Below are 25788 nucleotides of genomic sequence, written 5' to 3'. Positions count from 1 at the left end.
GCTGAGAAGTCAGAGATTGAAGCTGGAGGAGAAGGGGAGGCTGGAGGATGGGGGGGCAGCCGTGACCACGCCGGCCCGCCCGGCCCGGGCGGCGGCGCAGGTGCGCGGGGCACACGGGCGGGGGCGCAGGTGCGCGGGGGCGCGGGGCGCACGGCTGGCGAGCAGCTGACGGCATCGTCACGGCGGCGCGAGGCAGCGCGCGCCCCGCCTGCCTGCGGGAGGAGCCCGCATCCGCACAGCCTGCGCTGCCCTGTCCTATGCGAGGCGAGCTCAGAAGAAGCTCTGAGCAGAGTTGTGTTCATCCTCAGGTAACCGATTTCTCTTGCTTTCCCGTGGCTTCGCTGCTCTGCACTGGGACATTAACGGCTTTGGGATTCTCCTTTGCAAGCCCCTGTAAAGGGATTGCCGCTATCTGGGAGGGAGAGTCAGCAATACAAGGATTTGAGTTGGCGAGGGGGGAAAAAAAGCTGCATTTCTGTGTACTTGTCAGGGAGGGTGAGCATCCCGATATACTTTCCTAAAACATGGACTGTAAAAAAAAAAACCTGCCTCTTACACATTATTTGAGATTCTTTTCCAAACAGGAGTTAGTGTTTTAGGAAATTCTCCAGTGCAGGTGTTTCTATTAATGTAAAAGTTGATTTCATGGATTTAAGAAAGTCCAGAAGAGCTGTGGTCCAAAAGTGAGAAAAATGCGAGGCACGTTAGAGGCTGCTGTTTGCTTCAGCATGTTTTCCTACTAGCGTCCTGGGCTTGGCTGAGACTTGACTAAATATTTTAGTTTTCCTTTTAAAGAATGCGTTTCATGATGTTTACATGTGTTTCGTTCTATTTCCTTGTTGTAAGAACAGAAGATAGGAAAGGCGCCGCATCCCAGCTTTAGTTGTAAGATTGTGGTTCCCATACGATGACAATGACTGCTGACAGCTCCCAGGCTCGCCTGCAAAGCATTTGCTGGCTTCTCGCCATGTGGGAACCTGCCTGAGTCTTCCGTCCTGAAAAATACTGTTTTTCCCCTTTAAAACTCCAATTCACGTTCTGTGGGGGCCCTGGGAGACTTTTCAACTAGCAGCCCTGTGCATCATGTTACATCCATTGAATGGTGAAATACACCGTTGTGATGGAATTGTTTCTTTGGACTGTGTGCAGTGACACAGCTTGCCTTCCTTAGGAATTTATTCTACATATTTGCCCATGTTGTTTTTTGAACGACCTCCTTCCATTCGAGAAGCTAGTCTTAGTATATGGGGCCCTTTCTGCTTTGAACTAAAAACTTAAAAAAATATTCTTTTTAAGGAAGATTTTTCTAGGTAACAGTAAAAGGCTGGAACATTTTACATTCCAAATCAGTCCAAATGCGCTTCTTTCCCAGCAGCATTTGGATTCGAAGAGGTGGAGTGGGAGGGAGAGAAAAAGGGAGGATAAAATTAGAACAAATTTAACATATTTGTGGGGGGAATAATAGTATTTTCTTTGGAGGGGTGGTTGCCTGAAATTGCCAATTGTCAACAATTCTATCTCTGGAAATGCCGGAGATCCTATGTGCTGAGGTATAGGAAGATCGATAGTTCATGTTATAGAAACAGGAGATACAAAGCAGGGAGGCATTTTCATTCCATTTAACACATGGCATTTAATTTGGTAATGGGGACCATGCTGGCTGGTGACCACTGGAAGGGAGGGGGAGAGAGCCAGTCGTCTCCATCATCACAGACTTGCTGCTTACAGTTATCTCTGCAGAGAGCAAACCGATGGGCACGGTTTATTGCAGAAACCTCCAGAATCTTTTCTTGTTTAATAGAGTTGTTCCAAAGAAGAGACTCTGGAAAACCCCCGGATTGCCTTCCAAGTTGTGGAAGTTCCTCTTCAGCTTGTGTCTATCAATCTAGCATTTTCAGCAATCAGCAGTGCCACTTCACCCTGAGAACGGAGACGATGTTATTAATTTCACGTTGTGCATCTCCTAGGAACCACACCTGACTTTACTCTGTTAGTAATATATTATTTGGGGAGTAAACACCGTCTCTGCTCCGGTACCTGTGTATCTTACAGGTAACAACCTTTGAAAAATTAAAACCTTTGAAAAATGAATACCTTTGAAAAATAACGGGGTTCTTTTGTCAAAAAGAGAGTGGAACCGTGATAATAAAAACATGCTCCTTTTTCTAATTGTGAAGCCGTAGGTGATATATATATTAGTATATTGGAAATTCACCTATTAATTTAGACCACATCATTGTTTTCCCCCAGGATAAATGCAGTCCGTTTTTGCCCTGGAGAATTTCTTTGTTGCAAAGAACATTTGGTTCTCTGGGTGAGGAGGTTGCCTTCCAGCTGTTTTAAGTTTAAAAGGGCTCAGTGCTAACCTATGACTTTCAATTCAGATAGCCATGGTGCCCCATTCCCACTTATATGATGGGTTGAATCTATCTATCTGTCAGCCATCTAGCTCGCTATTTGGTGTATTTATAATGGACAGATATCTCTTTAAAGGCAGTACTGATGTCTAGGACACTAGTTGGTTTTGGTTATGATTTTTCTAGGGAAAGAGCTGCTCTTAAGGGAGATGATAATTGTCACGCTGTCATAACTGCTAGTGTTCTTTTACCAGTAACATTTACATATGCATGCATACTTAAGGATGAACTTAAAAACTATTTGATTTCAAATTATGTTTTAGTTTTTATTTTTATTATGTGGCTTGCAAGTCTAGCTTTCTTAAGCTGGTAAGTAATTTTTTAAAGTAGAGCAAATGCTGTTTCATTCTCACCTCCTTTGCTCCTGTCACCGGCAAATTGAGGAAGATTGCTTGTAGCTCTCTCCTTAGGGCAGTTAAGTGTTTTCCCATAAATCAGGGCTGTCCAATAGAAATGAGGTGTGTTAAGTCACATGCATAATTTCAAATGTCCTCCTAGTCCCCGTAGAAAGGTAAAAATGCATAGGTGAAATTAATTTTAATAATATAGTTTCTTGAACCCAATCTATTAAAAAACGGCCATGTAAAATGCAATTAATACAAAATACTAACAAGATATTTTATTTTTTTTATGCTAAGCCTTACATAGGCCGTCTCAATTCAGATTGGCCGCATTTCAAGCGGTCAGTAGCCCACGTGGCAGTTGGCTGTTGTGTGGACCAGCACAATAGAATGTTAACCTTCCGACAAAGCAATTTAAAACCGAAATGTTAGGAGCCATTAAATGAACTAAACACTATGAAAACTAAATATATCTCAAATGGCCCTAAGATCTGTGTCCTATCTTTCCCTGCCAGTTGTATAGTCTTGGACCTATTTTTACTACTCTATCAGTAAAACAAGAGGACTGGGTCAATACTTTCCGTGGTTTTATGAAAAATATCAAGTAGATGTGGATTCAACATTCACACAGCCTAGAGATCTACCTCAGCATAAACAAAGGGAGCCTACTGAGTGGTGGGCGTTGCCATTTTGCACCGAGGTTGCTTTGGTTCAATCCCCGAAGACAGATGTCAGTACCTGAGGCCCCAAACGCCTCATCAGAGATCACTCAGTTTTCATATTTAAATTACTGAGCAAGTAGCAGCCAACCCATTATAAAATCAATACGTAAATCGTAACTCGTGAGTGAGCTAGTATTTAGGTCTCTTTTATATTATCCTTGGCTGGCATGCATATCTTCCATGTTCCTCTTTATTCTAACACCATTAAATCAAGTTCTGTGAACTGGAATACTCTATAATTGACTGACTCGTGAATACTGACTTCTTGAAACACAGACACGAACGACTTAAAAAAAATGTCATTTTCTTCGCCCAGTCCCTGGATAGCTGGTCAATATAGTTTATCAATGTCAGAAACATACATACCTGGTGTTTCTCTGAAATACTACTGTGAAACTATTCAGCGTAAAGGCAGTTTTAGCCTCAGATTGCCAATGATGGGTTTTGTTATAGGAGCTTATTACATTAGAATGTATTAATTTACGACATGTGCTTGGCTGTCTGGAGGGAGCACTGGAGGGACGAGCACCGTTTCCATCACAAGGCTTGTGTGTTAGGAATCATGATAGGATACATAAGGAACTGCATTTTGTATGAAAGGGATTTGTGCAGTATTTTCCTAGTGCTAATTAGTGTTTGGAAAGTGATTGTTTTTGTGATGAAATGAGAGAACAGAGGAACTTTCCGCTAGACCCCCCTACAGTAATGAATCTCTGTCTCTCCCTTTCTCTCTCTCCGGCCCGCTCCCATTTAACTTCTGAAGCAGGGCTCCAGAACAGTCTAGAAACTCATCAACATTCAAACAGAGGCACCTTCGCAGGGGTAGACTTTCTTTCCAATGTCTGCTTTACACTCTGTTTTATTGCAGCGCCTCTATGACTCCTGAATCAGAAATTTATCTTCACATGATCCTGAGCAAAGAGAAAAAATGATCCGTATCCATCCAGGTCTCTGTATCCAGAGAAAAACCAAGAGTTCTCTCACGTCTCTGCAGATTAAAAATCTAGCTCAACAGGAGTTTCCGTTGTGGCTCAGGAATAATGAACCCCATTAGTATCCATGAGGATGCAGGTTTGATCCCTGGCCTCACCCAGTGGATTAAGGATCCAGTGTTTGCTGTGAGCTGTGGTGTGGGTCGAAGACAAGGCTTGGATCTAGCATTGCTGTGGCTGTGATGTAGGCTGGCAGCTGCAGCTCTGATTTGATCCCTAGCCTGGGAACTTCCATATGCTATGGTTGAGGCCCTAAAAGCAAAAACAAAAACGAAAACAACAACAACAAAAAGACAAATCTAATGCAACATCGTTGTCCTTTTATCTCCCCAGCCCCACTGTTCAACTGCCGTGCCCCACCATCACACATACACCCATAAGAACAGTGGGTTATCTCATTGCCTTCTTGATGTAGTCCGCAGAGATTTAAAGAAAGAGATCTATGGAATAGTCCCCAACACTTAAAGGATTTTAATTCTCTTTTGAGGCCTCTTTGGACTTTGTCGGGTTCTTGACCACAGAGTGGTGGAAGGATACCACAAAATGGAAAACTGACCTTACTGTTTTTGTAAGGTACTGTATAAGCTCTACGCGAGCACAAAAGACGCTGGGACTGTTGAGTGCTAGAAGTGACTGGGTGGCCTAGATTTTGAAAAGAAGCTAAATTTTCCAGGCTATCATGACAACCATGTGTTTATATAGTTTTGATTATTCCAGGTAAATTTACAGGTGGCACTCCGTCCCCTCTTTTTTGTTCTTTCCCTTTTTTTATTTTTATTTTTTTATTACTCAGTGAATTTATTACATTTATAGTTGTACAATGATCATCACAATCCATTTTTAAAGGATTTCCATCCCACAACCCCAGCACATCCCCCCACCCCGCAAACTGTCTCCTTTGGAGTCTTTCCCTTTTTTTAAATGTTAGTTTAAATTCCTCTAAAATGCCAACAGTTTCAAGATGCAGATATAAATAAGGTTGTTGGAGCCAATATTTAAATGTGACTATAGAGAATGTGTAATCATGTCAGAGTAGGGAAGGATTTTTCTAAGGATGATATCAAACTGGGGTCCTAAAGAAAGGTTTGTTAAATTTGGCTTCCCAGAAATCTTAAATTTCTGTCCTGGGGCGGGGGGGAAAGAAACAATATCAAAGGACAAACGATCACTGGGAATAAATATAACATATTTCAGGTGAGGTCAAATTTGCTTCATACAGTAGGTCTCAAACTTCTGAGCATCCAAATCACCAGACAGAGTGGTTTAAACCTGAGATGGCTGGGTTCAACCCCAGAGACTTGATGCAGTGGAGCCAGGGCAGTTTGAGGGCAGCCCCAGGTGAGGGGGCCAGTGACGGTCTGCTGGACCCAGCTTGAGAACGGCTGTCTTGAAATAGGATAAATGCTGTCCTTGCAAACTAGGAGGAAACCGAGCAGAACAGGGGAACATGCAGGGCTCAGTGAGACAGATTACTTTTAACATGTGAAGAAATGCTCGATGTCACAGATAAAATACATTCGATTACACCAATAATGAGAAACAGACTTTTTTTTTTTTTTTTTTTCTTTTTAGGGCTGCACCTGCAGCATGTGGAGGTTTCAGGCTAGGGGTCCAATCGGAGCTGTAGCTGCTGGCCTGTGCCACAGCCACAGCAACGCAGGAGCTGAGCTGCATCTTCGACCGATACTGTAGCTCACGGCAATATCAGATCCTTAACCCACTGAGCAAGGCTAGGGATCAAACTTGTGTCCTCATGGATGCTAGTCAGATTCGTTAATCACTGAGCCATGATGGGAACTCTGAGAAGCAGCCTTCTTGGTACCTTGGGGAGGTTCCAAGAATTTGGTAACCTAGTGGACTATGCCCCATGAATGGAACTAGCACTGTCATGCACCTCTCAGGGCAAAGTGGAGGTGATTTTGGAGAGCAGCTGGCTATCTCTACCACACTTAAAATGCACATGCCCTTTGATCCATAAAATAAATAAACTTTTATAGGAGTTTGTTCTACGTGTAGACTCAAAACCATGATAACTATGTTTGAGTCTGTTCGTTGAGCAAAAAAAAGCAGTCAGTGAAAGTGGTTGATAAATGATGGACCATCTCAGGCGTTCTATGCAGCTGGTAAAAAGCACACTATGGTTCTGTAGGTGCTAATATATTCAGATCTACATGAACACGGCGGATACTGCACTCTCGTTTGTGTGTTCGTGCGTGCGTGCATGCGTGATACACTCTCACTAGATGCTGTCAGTTGATACCTATCCCCATTTGCCTGGATACCATTTGTTAACACTGGATGCCACCAAACGGGCAACATATACTAAATGTGTCACTGCATGCCCTCCTTTCCCATCTGATTTGTGCTCTTGACTATTTCTGGTGATTTAAACAGAAGTCATGTCGGGTAAGTTGCCGCTGTGAGTTAACGTGAAAAAACGAGCCCAATCAAGTTAAATGCATTCGAAATGGATATGATTTTGTCCATTTTTTTTCATTTCCAAACATGAAGTATTATTGGGGATTTTGCGGGGGAGGTGCATTGGTCATTGTTTGGTACTATTTTCTTTTCTTTCCTTTTTTTTTTTTTTTTTTTTTTTAGGGTTGCACCTGCAGCATATGGAGGTTCCCAGGCTAGGGGTCCAATTGGAGCTGCCAGCCTACACCACAGCTCACAGCAATGCCAGATCCTCAACCCAGTGAGTGAGGCCAGAGATCAAACCCGAAACCTCATGGTTCCTAGTTGAATTCATTAACCACTGAGCCATGACGGGAACTCCAGGTACTGTTTTCATTCTTACATGGATGTTCTGAGAATTTTCTTTCATGGATTACTCAGCTCTCTCCTTTAGGACAATTCCAGATTCCACTGAAGCTGTTCTGCTTCCATTACAGAAACACAATCCATGTTTGGGGCCTGTTCTCCAACTGAGATAGCCAGCTCGACCCAAACTTTAATTGTAGGACTTGTACTAATTAGCAACTGTGAGTCTTTATTTTAACTCAGCATTGAAAGGCATGTTTAGTCCTAAACATTTTTATATCATCTCATTGCTTTCTCCTAAGACTTGCAGAGACTGGCCCTTTATGGGTCAGATTTATCAGGACACCTTTGCTCCTAGTGTTAAGGCTGAGTTAAAATACTGGTTCAAGGAGTTCCTGTCATGGCATAATGGAAACGAATACGACTAGGAACCATAAGGTTGTGGGTTCGATCCCTGGCCTTGCTCAGTGGATTAAGGATCCAGTGTTGCCATGAGCTGTAGTGTAGGTTGCAGATGTGGCTCGGATCTGGTGTTGCTGTGGCTATGGTGTAGGCTGGCAGCTGTAGTTCTGATTAGACCCCTAGCCTGGGAACATCCACATGCCATGAGTACGGCGCTCAAAAGACCAAAAAAAAAAAAAAAAATACTGGTTCAAGTATATATCCATGATATAAGCATAACCCGTGTTTTCCTACGAGCAGGTATGTTATATTAGCCACCTGGCATGGTTGTTCAGAGTTCATCTTTTGATATGGGCCTTTTAGAAGGTATCTATGACTTTTTTTTTTTGTCTTTTTGTCTTTTTGCTATTTCTTGGGCCGCTCCCATGGCATATGGAGGTTCCCAGGCTAGGGGTCCAATCGGAGCTGTAGCCACCGGCCTACGCCAGAGCCATAGCAACGCGGGATCCAAGCCGCCTCTGTGACCTACACCACAGCTCACGGCAACGCCAGATCGTTAACCCACTGAGCAAGGGCAGGGACCGAACCCGCAACCTCATGGTTCCTAGTCGGATTCGTTAACCACTGCGCCACGACAGGAACTCCTCTATGACTTTTTTGATGAGTCAGAGAACCCACACGATCATCCATTACTAGCTACCTAACATCGTTATTACATTTTAAAAATAAATATGAGGTGTTCTGAAAGTTGCTTGGCAATATTACATATTCCGGCAAAAAAACAAAAACAAAAACAAAAAAACTTCCAACATTTTATAATCCAGAGCTCCTTGTTTAATTGTTTCAAATTTGCGTTGGCCTGAATGCCTTACTGGGTTTGCTCAACCTGAGCTGAAATACGAGTTCTGCCTCTTGACTAGCTGTGCATTGAGGCACTGTTACTTTAAGCACCCAAGGTCTTGGTTCCTTTGTGTGTCACATGGGGCTGCTGATACCTAAATCAGAGATGTTTTGAAGATCAAGCTTGTCTGGGACCTCGCAGCACTTCCTAAATGGTCAGGACTCCTGGGCTCTGTTGATGGTTGTTATCTGATCAGCATCTTTTTTTTTGTCTTTTTGTCATTTTGCTATTTCTTTGGGCCGCTCCCTCAGCATATGGAGGTTCCCAGGCTAGGGGTCCAATCGGAGCTGTAGCCACCGGCCTACACCAGAGCCACAGCAACGCGGGATCCGAGCCATGTCTGCAACCTATACCAAGGCTCACGGCAACGCTGGATCGTCAACTGAGCAAGGGCAGGGACCGAACCCGCAACCTCATGGTTCCTAGTTGGATTCGTTAACCACTGCGCCACGATGGGAACTCCTGATCAGCATCTTAATGGTTTCTCCCTCTCACCGTCTCAGATGTATTCCCCTTTACAACCTGGCATGAAGCCCATTATTACATAGTCGCACTTTGCTTCTGGGTGGATTTCTAGTTTTAGCTTTCCCTAGTTTACCTGATACGCACACGCTCCGATTCCTCTTAAAATATTGATTGGTTTTACATCTGGGTCTACACAACTCCCTCTCTATTCTGTGTCTGGTTAAAACCACGTTCCTTCTTTCGCCAGGACCCTTTTCCTCTGGTCCTTGACTGAGCTCATCTCCCCACAGGCAGTCCTGGGCTCTCTAATGGAAGTCATAGTTGTGAGTCTGCGAGAATACCCCCTGTTTGATAATCATGTCACCCTGGCTCTGAGCTATTTATCTATATAATGACTTTGGGGGTCTTGGCCTTGACAGGAAGCCTGCTGAGGGCAGGTGGTGCTGTGGCCTGTCTGATGGTATCTGTCATTGGATTCTAGACACATTGGTAACTAGCTTTTTCCAGCGATTTTGTTGACCTGCCTAGTTACCAGAGGACAGACACAAGTAAGTATTCGTTGATGAGTGGTTCCTAGCTGCTGACTGTATGCCCTTGCCTTTTCTCATTCAGCTTCCTACATGGTCTCCTACACTCACCAAGGGATTGCCCTCTAATTGAGCTGAATGTTTAAGAATATCTCAGAGTTCCTGTCGTGGTGCAGCAGAAGTGAATCCAACTGGGAACCACAGCGTTGCTGTGAGCTGCGGTGTCGGTCACAGATGTGGCTTGGATCTGATGTTGCTGTGGCTGTGGCGTAGGCCAGCAGCAACAGCTCTGATTAGACCCCTAGCCTGGGAACCTCCATACGCTGCGGGAGCGGCCCAAGAAATGGCAAAAAAGACACACACAAAAAAGAATATCTCCCTTACCTTCCATTTACACGTCATCCAGGTGTTTTCAGTGTTTTGCTTCCAGTCCTCTTAGCTCCACACCCACAGTCACAGTGGACCTTGTCAATGCTGGAGGCTTTCCCACTTCCAGAAGCACAGTGGGGCCTCTTCTCTCTGACCACAGCATCCTAACTCCACAGCATCCTTGCTCAATTTCTCCTTGAGCTTCTCCCAGAACTTACATTTTATCTTGCTAATATATTCGGTTCCCTTCCCATTAACATTTAAACATGTTCATGTCTTTTTACCTTAAAATTAATATTTTAAAAGCCCTTTCTAACAAATCAAAACTGGGTATGACTTAGCTACCAATTCACAACCAGTCTCAGGAAATATTTCTAAGTGGCCTGTGTCAATTTTAGCATCTCATGCTCACTCCCCAACCGAAGGCAATCTAGCTCCTCTCCCATCCTCACTCCACACTTTGGAGCACCCCTTGCTCCCCTCACAGAGGGGTTCCCGCTGGCACAGTGGGTTGAGGATCCGGCCTTGTCACTGTTGTGGCTTGGGTTGCTGCTGTGGCGCAGGTTCAATACCTGGCCCTGGAGCTTCCACGTGCCATGGGTGCTGCCAAAAAACCAACCAACCAACCAACCCTCATGGAGCTTATAGAGTAGTGGAAGTAAACAAGTTTTAAAAAGGCAAATGACATAGCATGTCAGACTTGCTATGGAAAAAAATAAAGCAGAAAGAGGCTAAAGACTGCCAGGGTTGAGGCTGGAATTGTAAATTCAGATGGGGCAGTCAGGGAGATTCTCACAGAGGAGGTGGTAAGTGAACATAGGCCTACTGGAGGCCATGGGGGAAGAGTGCTCAAGGGAAAGGGAACAGTCAGTGCAAAGGTCCTGAGGCAGGAGCATGGCAGGTGTGTCTGAGTAGCCGTGGGAAAAATGTGGGCTGAAATGAAGTGATCTGGGGGTCAAGTAGTAGGAATTGAGAGAACAGGTGGGGACAGAGCCCTTCATCTGTTTCTCTCAGGGAGGCAAGGTGGCCAGTGGAGGATTTTGAGCATGGGAATGACCTGACCATACTGGGGCGGTGGCACGGAGGCAGCAGCGGGTGGTGGGGTGTGTGTATGTGTGATTGGAATGGCTCAAAGCCTGAGGCAAACTGAGCACTTAGGAGTCTACTGTAGTGCTCCAGGTGAGAGGTGACAGTCACTTGGAGAACCTGAGGGCAGTAGGGAAGATGATTTGTGGTTAGGTGTGAACTCGTTTTGAGGATATCCCTGACATGCTTTGCTGATGGAATGGATATGAGATACAAGAGAACAGGGGTTCAGGAGGCCTCCAGGGGCTTGGCCTGGACAACTGGGAGAAGAATGTGGCCAATGATCGATGTGACAAAAACTGTCAGGGGAAGAGTTTAGGGTAAGACAGGTGTTCAGTTGGGCACAAATCATATTTGGAGTATCTCAGAGTTCCTGTTGTGTCATGACGCAGCAGAAACGAATCCAACTAGGAACCATGAGGTTTTGGGTTTGATCCCTGGCCTTGCTCAGTGGGTTAAGGATCCAGCATTGCCGTGAACTTTGGTGTAAGTTGCAGACACAGCTTGGATCTGGCGTTGCTGTGGCTGTGGTGTAGGCTGGCAGCTGTAGCTCTGATGGGACCCCTCACCTGGGAACCTCCATGTGCCGCAGGTACGTCCCTAAAAAGAAAAAAAAAAGAAAGAAAAAAACTTATTTGGAGTATCTCCAAGGCGTCAGAGCAGAGATGTTCTGGAGGCAGAGGGACATAAGAGCCTGCACATTATAAAGGAGACTGGCCATGTGTGTTTAGTTGGAAGTTGTCATGGAAATGACATCTAAGGTTGTGAAATCTGATGGTACCAAAGAGAGGGTGAGCATGAAGCTGGGGGTGAGGAGTGTAACAAGGATGGAGGGATGAGGCTGTCTTACTGGCAAGCTAATTAGGAGAGGTGGCACTGACCCTCCCTCCTGATGCCACCACCCTGGCCCAAGCTGGACCTCTGGACGCCCCTGCTGCTGCCCTTCAGAGCCCTCAAGGAGGTCTTCGCACAGTAGGAGTCAGGTCTGCACTTCTCTGCTCAGCCCTCCTAGCTCGTCATCCCCTTCACGGTAAAAGCTGCTTTTATACTACCTGCATGTCCTCTGCCAGTTAGCTTGCTGGCCTCATCTACTTTTCTCCTTCTCTCCCTCCTTCCATTCTAGAATCCTCCCTGTTCTAAAACATGCCACACTAGCATCTCTGTTTGCACCTGCTGTTCTTTCTGGTAGGGAAGTTCTTCCCCTTCTTCCCCGGGTGTGCAGATTTCACACCATCACCGATCTCGAATCTCTGCTCCAATAGCAGCTTTCCAAGGGCCCCTGTCCAGCCTCTGGTCACCTCTGATGTCCACTGTACATTCTTGAAAGGTAACTGAAAGATACTACATTGATGTGTTGAACAAATACACACACATGCATGGAAATCCTTCATTTGGAAGACCTTTAAAATGATTAAAATTGATGGTCAAGTTTTTGATCTTGCAGGTAGGAGAGCTTTTAAGGGACACATTTGCATTGTTTTTGCAAAAATCATGTATAAAAATGCTTCCAGGACTTCCCGTTGTAGCTCAAGGGTTAACAAACCTGACTAGTCTCTATGAGGATGCAAGTTCAATCCCTGGCCTTTCTCCGTGGGTTAAGGATTGCTGCAACATAGGTCGCAGACATGGCTCAGATCCCAAGTTGCTATGGCTGTAGCCTGGTAGTTGCAGCTCTGATTAAACCCCTAGCCTGGGAACCTCCATATGCCACTGGTGCGGCCCTTAAAAAAAAAAAAGAAAAAATGCCTCCACGCTTCCACCATTATGTCTCTTTTCAAAATGCTCTCTCTGAAAGACAGTTATTTTTCCAAAGCAGGCACTGAGTCCCTCCCTTATGTTTTAAAATGCCACCTTTCTATTACAGGGATGGAGGAAGTGTGTTATTTTTGGAAAATACATGCTATATGGCACATTGCTAAAAGCCACCTGCCACCTAGAAAATGGTTATGGATGTAGAACAATTGCTTTTTGTGTAATAGAAAAACATATGACTTGCCTTTTAGTTCTGTGACACATATTTTCTTTGCTTCAAGCTGATTAGCGAACCTTCCTGTGGTAGAAAATATTTTCATGGTGGCTCCTCATCTCCATATATGGTGTTGTGAGGAATCTACTAGATCTTAAAGGTCTTATTTACTTGCTTTTTAGGGCTGCACCTGAGGTATATGGAGGTTCCCAGGCAAGGGGTCGAATCGGAACTGTAGCTGCCAGCCTACGCCAGAGCCACAGCAACGCGGGATCCGGGCCGCGTCTGCGACCTGCACCACAGCTCACGGCAACGCCGGATCGTTAACCCACTGAGCAAGTGCAGGGATCGAACCCACAACCTCATGGTTCCTAGTCGGACTCGTTAACCACTGCGCCACGACGGGAACTCCTGATTTTGTTTCTTTAAAGTGTTCATTGATCTTCTCTGGTACAGTTTTCCTGGGTCAGCTCACGTACATGTATTTCAACAGCCGATTATCAACATGTGCTAAGTGTTTTCAATGGGTCTGGCACTGGGTTGGATCCAATAATATGCTTGTGAGTGAATTCCCAGGGATCCTGCCTTCATGACATTGATATTTGGGGGAGTGGAGACAAAAAAAAAAAAACAAAAAAAAACCCACAAATAAATAAATACTAAGAGAAGCCTGTATCCAAATATTTTATTATTGAAAGAGAATCATTCCAACAAATCAGAGAAGTGCTGAAGTGTGTTTGGATACTTTTTTTTTTTTTTTTTTTTTGGTCTTTTTTTTTTTTTTAGGGCTTCACCTGAGGCATATGGAAGTTCCCAGGCTAGGGGTCTAATTGGAGCTATAGCTGCTCGCCTACACCTCAGCCACAGCAATGTGGGATCCAAGCTGTGTCTGCGACCTACACCACAGCTCACGGCAAGGCTGGATCCATAACCCACTGAATGAGGCCAGGGATTGAACCTGCATCCTCACAGATGCTAGTCAGGTTCATCGCCACTGAGCCATGATGGGAATTCCTGTTTGAAATATTTGTGCTTATGCTCTGTTAAGCAAATCTCTCCCTTGTGAAACTTCTAATACTGGTTCTCTACACCTTCAGCTTGTTTTCTAATTATCTTCCTATTGAATTATGAGGAAAGAATGCATTTTAGTTTGTCATAATTCATTTTGGTGTATTTTTAAATATATTTTATTATAGCAAGAAAATATTTTTCCAATGGCTTGCGGTATTTTTCCTTTGACTGTAAATAAGAAAATTCTAAGCATTTTAAAAATAAAGTTTAGTTAGATTTTGCAACACATTGGATTAAGTATAGTGTGTTAAACTTTGCTTAAAAAAAGCGTAGAAATTTTAAAAAAAGCAATAGATAAACAATGTGAGCCATGTATGTAATTTTGCGTTTTCTCATAACCACATCTAAAAAGGTGAAAAGACACAGGTGAAGTTAATTTAAATATATTTTATTTTACCCAGTGTATCTGAAACATTACTTCAACTTGTAATTAATATCAAAATTGTAAATGAGATATTTAACACTTTCTTTTTTTAATATATATTTAACATTTTCTTATACTCCATTTAAAACTCAGTCCATCTCAAGTCTATCTAGAGAGATTTCAGCTGGCAAGTGGCTACCAAATTGGACAGCACAGTCCTATTGGCTTAGGTTTTTTTTTTTTTTTTTCTTTTTTCTTTTTTTCTTTTGTCATTTTAGAGCTGCACTAGCGGCATCTGGAAGTTCCCAGGCTAGGGGTCAAACCGGAGCTATAGCTGCCAGACTACATCACGGCCACAGCAACATGGATCCAAGCTATGTCTGTTATCTACACCACAGCTCACGGCAACACCAGATCCTTAACCTAGTAATCGAGGCCAGGGATTGAACCCCAGTCCTCATGGATGCTAGTCAGGTTTGTTTCCACTGAGCCACAATGGGAACTCCCTGCAGGCTTAGTTTTAAATGCAGTTGCTGATAGAGATGTGTTGCAGTACCATCGATAACGGTGTAACATGAGGGCCTGGAAGTAGGTTCATTTTTTAATTGGTCTTCTCAGGAAATGAGATTGTTTTGGCCTTGTCAGATTGGATTAGACCCTTACTGCTCTTCCTGTGTAAGGTGGTGACAGAGGAGAAGGGCTGTCTGCTCTGCCCCTGCTGCTAAGTGTTCTCACATTGTGAGTGTGTTTTTTTTTTTTTTTCCATTAAATCTACTTTTTATTTTGGAATAACTGATCGCTTGGAAATGATTAATTCTTTTACCTTGGGACATGGTATTCTTTTCCATTAATTCAATTAAAAATAAATTATTAGGAATGTATAGTTTTCCTTAACTTCTGTCTCCTTCCAATCTCTAATCCTAGAACTTTTTTCTGTGTTAGGCTTTTTTTTTCTTTTTTCTTTTCTTTTTTTTAATTACTGAAATGAATTTATCTCATCTGTGAGTGTGGTTTTTTAATTCATAGTTTTGCTGTTGCAAAAAACATTTTCACTTAAGATCATGTATTTCTATTGTGGTAAACTATACACATTTGCCATTTTCACCATTTTTAATTGCACAGTTCAGTGGCATTAAGCACATTCACTTTGCTGTACTACCATCCATCTCTAGAACTCTTCATCTTGCAAAACTGAAACTCTGTACCCATTAAACAATTAATCCCCATTCTCCCTTCCCCCAGCTTCTGGAAAACCGTCATTTTACTTTCTGTCTCTATGAATCTGACTACTCAGGGATATGTCATAGGAGTGGAGTCGTATGGATTTGTGCTTATGTGACTGGCTTACTTAACATAATGTTTTCATGCTTCATCCAGGTTACAAGCATGTGAGGGAATTTCTTTCCCTCTTAAGCTTAATGAATAATGTTCTGTTATTCTGTTCATCTGTTGATGGACATTTAGGTTGCTTTAACTTTTTGGCTATTGCTTATTTTTTTGTCTTTTCTTTAGGGCTGCACCTGCGGCATATGGAGGTTCCCAGGCTAGGGGTGGAATCGGAGCTATAGCTGCCGGCTTACACCACAGCCACAGCAGTGCATGATCCTAGCCGTGTCTATGACCTACACCACAGCTCACGGCAACGTCGGATCCTCAGCCCACTGAGCAGGCCAGGGATCGAACTCATGTCCTCATGGATACTAATCAGGTTTGTTAACCCCTGAGCCACAATGGGAACTCCAACTTTTTGGCTATTGTGAATGATGCTGCTATGAACATGGGTGCACAGATATCTCTTCAATCAATTATATATCAATATCAGTTTTATGTCTGCTTTAATCATTTTGGGTATGTATTCGGAAGTGGATTGCTGGACATATATATGCTAATTCTATTTTGAATTTTTTCCGCCTTGGATGCACCATTTTAGATTCCTGCTAGAATTGCCCAGGGGTTTTGATTTCTCCACATCTTCTCTAACACTTGCTATTTTCTGTTTGTTTTTTGTTGTGATTTTTTCGATAGTAGCCATCCTAGTGGATGTGAGGTGACATCTCACTGTAGTTTTGATCTGCATTTCCCCAATACCTAATGATGCTGAGCAGCTTTTCCTGGGCTTATGGACCATTCGTGGGTTTTCTTTGGAGACTATCTGTACAAATTCTTTATCCATTTTTTTTTTAGTTGGTTGGTTTTTCTTGTTATTATTCAGTTGTGTTCTCTATAATTCTGGATATTAGAGCTTTATCATTTATGATACATTTTCTTCTACTGTGTACGTTCTTTCTTAACTTTCTTCATAAAGTTCTTTGTTGCACAAAATTTTCTAATTTTGATCAACTCTAATTTATGTATTCTTATGAACTTTCAAATGGCCCCCAAGAGCCAAAACAATCTTGAAAAAGAACAAAGGAGACCTTCTACTTACAGATTTTAAAACATAGTACAAAACTATAGTAGACAAAATTGTGTGGTACTGGCATAAGAATAGACATGTAGACCAATGGAATAAAATTGGGAGTCCAGAAATAAGCCTTTATAGTTATACTTAATAGATTTTTGGTAACGGGTTAAGACCATTCAGTGGAGAAAGAATTGCCTCTTTACAGATGGCGCTGGGCCCTCGATATCTGCAGGTAAAGGCATGAAGTTGGATTCCTCCTCACACCATATACAACATTAACTCAAAGTGGATCGATGCCCTAAATATAAAATCTAAAATCATAAGACTCTTAGAAGAAAACATAGAGGTACATCTTCATGACCTTAGATTTGGCAATGGAATCTTTGATAGAAGACCAAAAGCGTGAGGAACAAAATAGTACATGATTGTGTCAAGATATCTTTTTTTTTTAATCCATGTGCCAATTTTGTAAACGTTTATTTGGCTAAAACTAGAAATCTACCTAACCAAATACATATACATAGACACATGTTCCGATAGGCGTACAGGGAGCGAAGGGCCCCAGGCTGCATAGTAAGCCATCATTCCCAGTACTCAACACTCGCTTCTCCTGGTCTGCCGTTTCTGCTCTCCAGTTACCTTCATCTTTGGGGTTTATTTCCCCACAGGGTTACCATGCTGCACTGGGCATTCAGGATCAGCCTTGGTACTAATCCTTTGACCAGGGCGATGCTATTCTTCTTTATTCACATGATTTGCCTTGTTCTTTCTCTTACCCACATAGAAAAGGAATAAAGCAGAAAACGGCCAAAGCATAGTCAGGCTCTCAGCGTCTGAAAATCATCACTCAGTGTATTTTATGTGGCTGTTCGGGCTTCCTCACCTTCCTATTTTCCTCAAATGGAATGGCTATAGACAGACATCGGTGAATCTTATTTCTGGAACTGAGCTGTGGGCTTATCTGCCTCTCAATAGTGAAATGCTTGAAGACTAATTTATTCTACACCTTCCTTTCCAAGAAAGGTCTAACTTCTCTCCACTTATTTCATTGTTGCAGATATCATGAGTCTTACAATCCGTTCCCAAGGACCACCTCACCCCTGTATGGGATAGGGGCCTGGTTACATGGGTGCAGATGTGTCACCTCCATTAGCACCTGCACTAACATGGCCAGGATGGGTGTCTCCGTAAGACTGTGAAACAAAAATCCTGAAAAAGGATTGTGCTTCTTTGTCTTTTTTTTTTTTTTTTTTTTTTTTTTTTTTTTGCTATTTCTTTGGGCCGCTCCCTCGGCATATGGGAAACAAATCCAACCAGGAACCATGAGGTTAACCACTGTGCCACGACGGGAACTCCGGATTGTGCTTCTTTGGAGACAGATGAGCCATAGACAACTAACTCTTCTTTATGACCAGGTGGGCATTGCCCACTAACAAATCTTTCATTTTTTATGTTCAGCTAAGAAGCTACATAAGGGAGTTCCCGTCATGGTGCAGTGGAAATGAATCCGACTAGGAATCATGTGGTCGTGAATTCGATCCCTGGCCTTGCTCAGTGGGTTAAGGAGCCGGCATTGCTGTGAGCTGTGGTGTAGGCCAGCAGCTGCAGCTCCAATTGGATCCCTAGCCTGGGAACCTCCATATGCCATGGGTGTGGCCCTAAAAAGCCACAAAAGCTACATGAAATTTACCTTTTTTTGGTTTGTTTTTTTTAGGGCCACACCTGCAGCATATGGAGATTCCCAGGCTAGGGGTGTAATTGGAGCTACAGCTGCCTGCCTACACCACAGCCACAGCAACGCAGGATCTGAGCCATGTCTGTGACCTACACCACAGCCTACAGTAACACCAGATCCTTAACCCACTGAGCAAGGCCAGGGATTGAACCTGAAACCTCATGGTTCCTGGTTGGATTTGTTTCTGCTGTGCCACAACGGGAACTCTGAATCTTGAATTAAACTGAGAGTCTAAAATTACACTCTATTGGAAGTTGTTAATTTCTTTTTAAGATATCCTTATTTATATTGTAATAGTCCAGCAATAGTCCTTTTTTTTATTTAAATAACCCATTTACCTTTTATTAGCAGTAGGGTTTTTGAGTTTTTTTGTTCGTTTTTTGTTTTTTTGTCTATTTAGGGCTCCACCTGTGGCATATGGAAGTTCCCAGGCTAGGGGTCCAATCGGAGCTACAGCTGCTGCCTACACCACAGCCACAGCAACATGGGATCTGAGCCCCATCAAGAGAAGGTAAAGCAATCTTGTTCCAGATTTGTTTTTTACTAATTCTCTCAAACATCTGGTTCCTTTGCTAGGTGCTTCCTAGTTGATCCTTGGACCCCCTCGAGCAACATGCCGGAGCAGAGCAATGATTACCGGGTGGCAGTGTTCGGAGCAGGTGGTGTTGGCAAGAGCTCCCTGGTCTTGCGGTTTGTGAAAGGCACCTTCCGGGAGAGCTACATCCCCACCGTGGAAGACACCTACCGGCAGGTCATCAGCTGTGATAAGAGCATCTGCACCCTGCAGATCACGGACACCACCGGCAGCCACCAGTTCCCGGCCATGCAGCGGCTGTCCATCTCCAAAGGGCACGCCTTCATCCTCGTCTACTCCATCACCAGCCGGCAGTCCTTGGAGGAGCTCAAACCCATCTATGAGCAAATCTGCGAGATCAAAGGGGACGTGGAGAGCATCCCCATCATGCTGGTGGGGAACAAGTGTGACGAGAGCCCGAACCGAGAGGTGGAGAGCAGCGAGGCGGAGGCGCTGGCCCGCAAGTGGAAGTGCGCCTTCATGGAAACCTCGGCCAAGCTCAACCATAACGTGAAGGAGCTCTTCCAGGAGCTGCTCAACCTGGAGAAGCGCAGGACCGTGAGCCTCCAGATCGATGGGAAAAAGAGCAAGCAGCAGAAAAGGAAAGAGAAGCTCAAGGGCAAGTGCGTGATCATGTGAACGCCCTCCGGTGGGAGCAGCGATTGTGTGTCCCCCTCGCTTCCCCGCCCCCCTCCCGCGTGAAACCCACAGTCGTCAGGGTAGCATGTCAGATGCCCGCCCACGTGTTAAATATTGCGTTTTGACCGAGACGTGCGCTATTGTCCTAAGAGGGCACTTCACACCACCACCGATAATCACCCCCTCTCCAGAATCAGGGAGTCTGCCAGATGCTTACACTGAAAACCAACCTGCCCGGCATCGCAGGGACCCGAGAGGGGTGCCAGTCATTTCTGGAGGCGTTGTTTGCCATCAGGCGGTGGTCGGGCTCCTGCCCGCGGAAGCAGCGCGTCTGAGAGGAGGACGTACCATCTGCATGCATGTGAGAGTATGTTAACCTAGAGCTGCAGGCACGACCCCCAGACCAGACATTCCCTCTGCTCAGAAGCCGGTGACATCCCTGGGGGAGGGGCGGGGTGGGAGGAGGTGAGACGACCAGGCTGGGGTAGTTCCCTTCCATGGTTTTCCCCCCCCGGATTAAAAATAAATAACTCAGCCTCTCTTCCCCCAGAGGATGTTTGTTCACTGTCAAATCCCAGCTGACCTGTGAGCCTTGCCACTCTGCGGGGATGGTCTCACCTCACTAAGCCTAGTTAGCAGGTAGCGTTTTAACCTTTCAAAGTCTTTCTTTTCGCACACAATGACGACTCCCTTAAGAGTGTGTGCTGCTCTGTCAGACATTCTTCGAGTTCTCTTTGAAATGTTTGAGAGAGGATATTGTGACAACACTAAAACATCGCAATAACGCGCCTGTGGGTTATACTCTGAGCGTTTCAGAAATGTGAAGTTTCCTTCCTTTGATCCATGAGGGGTCTGACTCTTCCAGCCCTCAGATTTTAAATAAAAGTAATTAAAGTAGCTATTTTTAGATATTTTTTCCCCTCTGACATGATTTTCCTTCTTTTCAATAACTCGATCTGTATCCAACTGGGTAACAAGCCAACCAAGGCCATCCGGAGATCAGAAGCACATCCATTTTGTAACAGACATGGACGTATATATGCCATACTTTGCACCTTAATGAAATACTTTGAAATAGAAGTTGTTCACTGTGTTTTTGATGATCTATCTCTAACAAATATATTCCTGGAAGATGTGTTCAAGTGATAGATTGTTGTGCATGTTCCATTAGAAATGTCTAAGAGCTGTTTGATGCAGTGTTTACTTGGGGTCATTTCCTCCTGGTGGTCTCATGTGCTTCCTCATCCCTTCAAACCAAATTACAGCCACTGCTGGTTCTGCATACTGAGTGGAGATGGGATGGGCAGGCTCTGTGCTGGGCAGGGCATAGCCCGCTCACTCTGCCATCAAGTCTGCTTTGACTCTGCTTCCCCCACATTCCCACTGACAGAGCCCTTAAAGTCTCCGGTTTATTCTAGTCTGCATCCCATGCTGGGCTCTTGTGGAATTTTCCTCTCAGCACACTTTCCTTTTGCCCACCTGGCAGGCAGAGAGAGCGCTGCCCTTTGGCTTCCATAGGGGCGCTTCCTGGGGGCACCAGCTGGGACAGAGTTGGCAAGGTTGGGACCTTTGCACGTACCCCAGCCCTCGCTCTGTCTTTCCTGCGCCTCCTGCTGCAGCAACTCCTGAGCAGCTCTGCTCCCAACAGATGCTTAATTAATCCTTTCTGTTTAAATTTTCTTGCCTTCATTTCCTCCCCTTTGCTCTACTAGTAACTCATCCTCGTGATTATGTAGTGTGTGTGTGTGGGGGTGCTTTAAGAACCGTTGGCTCCGTGGTCTGCCCACCACCCTGGCCTCCTACATACAACAGGACCTGGGCAGGGAGGGTACAGAAGCGGCCTGGGCACCAGCAGAGATTGAGGGGGCCCAACGCTCATCTAGAACCAAGTGGTCAAATTCTAATGGCCGCACCCTCTGACAGGCTCCTTCTGTTCCAAGTGGCTGTTCCACAGCCTTCCCAGTAAGATCTCATTGGTAGTTTTTTGAGAATACTTGTTTTTCAACTCATCCCTCCTTTTTTCCTATTTCTCTTCTCAGAGAGATATCATCAGTTTGTAATTTGGAGATGGGTTAAGTGGAAGAAGAAGCAGGACTTCATGGCCCAAATGGATTTTAAAGATTTGGGGGTGGGCCCTTTGCTAACCGGAAAATGTGATGTCTGCCACGGGCAGCTGTGTCCACAAGGCTCTCAGGGTGTGGGCTCCCTCCCACTGTCTCGTTCCTCCTGGCCCAAGTGAGAAATTCATTGAGCCCTCTCAAGGCGAGAGCTACATTTTAAAAACATTTACAGCTTCATCAGTCTGAGAAACTTGTAATTCTTGAAATTCTGATCTCATTCAAGTGCTCCTTTGCACTTTGCCTGTGGAGTTTATGGTGAGGCTATTGATGTCTCAATCATGGGTCTTTGTTCTGAGATAATTCTTTATGAAGTGCCCTGAGGGTAGAGTTGATTATCTAAAAATATTTTTTTTTTCAGAGCTCCCCAATTGACTCAGGGCTCAAGGAGTTAATTCCAGTGAGTCAGATGTTTTTAGCATCTATGTGCCCCATCTCCAAAGAAGTAGTCCTGGTCTTTGGGAATACCTCCTACACTGCATAAGGGCATAGCAGATTTTTGACCTAGCTACAGTACATTACAAAACTCAAAATATTGCTTTGAAGATGGCACTCTGGGAATAAGCATGGGGCTCCATGAGTCCCCTTCTGTCCCTGCCAAACCCTCTTCCATCCAGTGACAAGCCATGGGCGTGCCCTGGGCATGCATGCAATACAGCAAGACCAACACAAGAGCAATATTCAATTGTTCGTTAGATCTAAAATTATATATATAATATATATATAATTCTTTCTGCATTTTTGAAGTGTAAAGGAGTACATTGTACATATCTGTAAGCTAGTATCTTTGTTTCACTGTTTGTAATATTTAAGAGATGCTTGTTCTTTATAGAACAAAAGTATTAAATATCAAAAAACACTCTGTGATATTTAATTTCTTTTTCAAAATTTGTAAAATGTTGCTCCTCCCTAAGCTCTCTGGAAATATTCATAACTTATGGGACACATGTAAACCCTCGAAGATCCTTCCTGGAATTTAGCGCCGCACAAAGGCGGTGTGTGGACAGAGCACTTACAGAGCATGACTTTTCTGTGTGTGGGATGGCCATGTGTCTGTTTACCTTTAAGGTGTATTTACTGTTACAATTCCATGACCTAGTTTATTGACAGTTAGAACAATCCCTCTTGCACACAAGTTTCTAGTCGTCATCAATGTTCTGAAAATAATAAGCATATTCAAATAAAGCTTTGGTTCTGACATGCGGCTGGAAGGTGGTGACGTTTCTTACTCTTCAGGGTACCAAGGGGTCTGTGATGGTCTTGCCCTAGTTCCTCTGCAGCTGCTTTCACTTGCTGGTTGACCACGTGGGTGACTGCCAGGCTCTGCAGGTCTGGGGTTGGCAACAGCAGCTGCCCTTGGGTGCTCTGTGGAAGTTTTCCAAATGGTTCCTGTCCCCAGGATGATGCGATGCTCCAGGCTGGGTGAGGTGAGAGGGAAGGCGTAGGGATAGGGCCCTCCCTGGCTTAGAGGGGAAATAGTGCCAGAAGAAAAACTCCATTTTAATTCTGTTGCCGAAACTTGGCCTCTGTATGCCATTGCAGAACAGAAATCCGGAGACAGCCGTGGCTGTGGCCCTAAAAAGGCAAACCTTGGAGACAGAGTTTTGGGTGAAGGAGAAAAATATAGGTTTATTGCTTTGCTAGGCAAAGGGAGCCAAAGCAGACTAATGCCTTAAAGACTGTTTCCCTCCACCCCCTGAAGGGGTTAGGAGGTGGTTTTACAGTTTGGGGTGTGGAAGAAAAGGGCCACAGATAAAGATCAGTGAGGAGGCAAGGTCGCATTTTCTTTCAAAGCTGGTGTTTAGTGGCCCCAGGACTGGTTCTGGTGGTCCTCCTTCTTCCCAGAAGGAAGAATGCGGCATCAAGTAGTTCTTCCCTGTGTTGGGGGTTTTAGTTCTGCAGAAAGGCTGAAAGATATTATGTATATTCCTTGAAGAGGAACCGGGACCCTGCCCCAAGTCTCCAGTCTTGTCTCTTGAGGGCTCCTCCTTGGTCTCTGCATCCCTTTCTTTCCCTGAGTAGCAACTGTTAGAATCTGCGCTTTGGAACTCAGGGAAGGTCATGGAGGCTGAAGCTTATTCCCTGCAAACAAGAAATGGAGGACATGGACTTGGAGACTAGACTTGTGGTTGCCAAGGGGGAGGGGGAGCGTTGGGGACATGGCTCAGATGGTCAGTGTCGGACAATGAGACACATGAACAAGGGGAGATCTCAACGAGGCTCTTCAGGAGTTCCCGTCGTGGCTCAGTGGTTAACGAATCTGATTAGGAACCATGAGGTTGCGGGTTTGATCCCTGCCCTTGCTCAGTGGGTTAAGGATCTGGCGTTGCCGTGGGCTGTGGTGTAGGTTGCAGACGCGGCTCGGATCTGGCGTGGCTGTGGCTGTGGTTTAGGCCAGTGGCTAGAGCTCTGATTCGACCCCTAGCCTGGGAACCTCCATATGCCACAGGAGTGGCCCAAGAAATGGCAAAAAGACAACAACAACAACAACAACAACAAAAACAAGGCTCTTTACTTCTGCGGAAGGGTGCAGGTACTCAAAAAGCATGTGCAAAGAGGAAAAGATCCTCCCTATTTATCCCTAACGCAGGTGCTGTACCTGTCCCCTTCCCATTGGTCAGGTCAGGTCAGGGTGCCCTTCTTCCCTGTTGGCTAATTTGAAACAAATTTTACTGGGAGAAGGGGAGGGGGGCGGTCACAGGAAGGCCTTTCAGCTGAAACCAGAGCAAAATGGAGTAACCAAGATTTCCTTTGATAGAAAAGACATTATGTGACTTTCCACAGGAGGGAGTGGGGTGGATTGGGACTTTGGGGTTAACAGATGCAAACTATTGCCTTTGGAATGGATTGGCACTGAGATGCTGCGGTGTAGCACTGGGAACTATGTCTAGTCCCTTATGATGGAGCAGGATAACGGGAGAAAAAAGAATGTATACATGTATGTGTAACTGGGTCACCATGCTGTGCAATAGGAAAAAAAAATATATTGGGGAAGTAGCAATAAAAAAATAAAAATAAAGAAAATATAAAAAAAAAGTTAAAAAAAAAAAAAAAGAAATGGAGGACACAGAAAGGCTTATGTGCTCAAGGAGTCCCACGGGGCCCTGCTCCATTACAATCCCATCTCTCCCCACTCTTGGCTTCCTCACAGAGGCCAGGCTGTCAAGCGGAGCTGATATAAAAAGCCCCAGCTCTGTTCCCCGGCCCAACTTCTGACACTATTTGTCCTTCTAATCTTCTCAACACTAACTATAAATTAAAGCCTGCTTTTGATTTTGAAAGACAATGACTACCCACAAAACCAAACCAAACTGTCATTCTCAATAGCTAAATAGCTAAACTCAATAGCTAAAAAGACTGTGGGCAGGTTCTTAAACCTTCCTGTGCTTCTGCAAAATGGGAATTATTAACATCTGTAGCACAGAGAATTAAAGCAACAATAAGCACAAAGCACTTAGTGCTGTCTTGTGACACATCCAGCTTTCAGTGGAAACAAAGACCCCCCTCGGTCACTAAGACTCTGCAAGGTCTGGGGCCCTGTGAAAATCAATCTATGCAGACACAGCAAAACACCAGAAACTTTCAGTGTCTTTAAATCTCTTTAACAGCTTTTTCTGGGCTTGCTCTTGGCATGCTCTACCCCCCCCCCGCCCCCCCAAGCTCATTAATACTACATTATTCAGGGATTTCTCCACTTACAGGAATAATTACAACCAGCAGGCCCCATTAGACCCCATTAAAGGGCATCCCATCCAGTACTTATCAAGCTTTAATGCGCAAATAAAGCCCTTAAGGCCCTGAGCGTCAGCCGAGTCTGAGTCAGCAGGGTGGGGCAGGCCTAAGACTCTGCATTTCTAATAGGCTCCCAGGAGAGCATGAACGCTCCCTGCCCACTGACCACAGTTTGAGCAGCAAGGCTGTGCTCTACATATA

The 25788-nt window shown here is 44.6% G+C and overlaps 1 protein-coding gene and 1 long non-coding RNA gene across 4 annotated transcripts in view; one reads left to right on the top strand and one right to left on the bottom strand.

Annotated features, from left to right (window-relative positions):
- On the top strand, positions 1–23059 carry DIRAS2 (DIRAS family protein). Of its 3 annotated transcripts, none has more exons than XM_021072211.1 (2): positions 1–100; positions 19102–23055. In XM_021072211.1, the coding sequence occupies exon 2, from the start codon at positions 19139–19141 to the stop codon at positions 19736–19738; it is 600 nt and encodes a 199-aa protein (XP_020927870.1). In that variant the 5' UTR covers positions 1–100; positions 19102–19138; the 3' UTR covers positions 19739–23055.
- The window catches only part of LOC110256656, a 15150-nt gene continuing 9607 nt past the window's right edge, over positions 20246–25788 (bottom strand). Inside the window, exon 2 of the long non-coding RNA XR_002338507.1 lies at positions 20246–23937. This is a non-coding gene — a long non-coding RNA (uncharacterized LOC110256656). The remainder of the gene's footprint in view (positions 23938–25788) is intronic.

Source organism: Sus scrofa, chromosome 14 (assembly GCF_000003025.6).
Source record: "Sus scrofa isolate TJ Tabasco breed Duroc chromosome 14, Sscrofa11.1, whole genome shotgun sequence".
In the NCBI taxonomy this organism is placed as follows: Eukaryota; Metazoa; Chordata; class Mammalia; order Artiodactyla; family Suidae; genus Sus; species Sus scrofa.
Note: the sequence above shows the minus strand (reverse complement) of the source record. Positions and strands in the feature narration are given on the sequence as shown.

What these genes read in the sequence shown, in the direction of transcription:
- DIRAS2 (XM_021072210.1), top strand. Translation starts at nt 19,139, where the DNA reads ATGCCGGAGCAGAGCAATGATTACCGGGTGGCAGTGTTCGGAGCAGGT.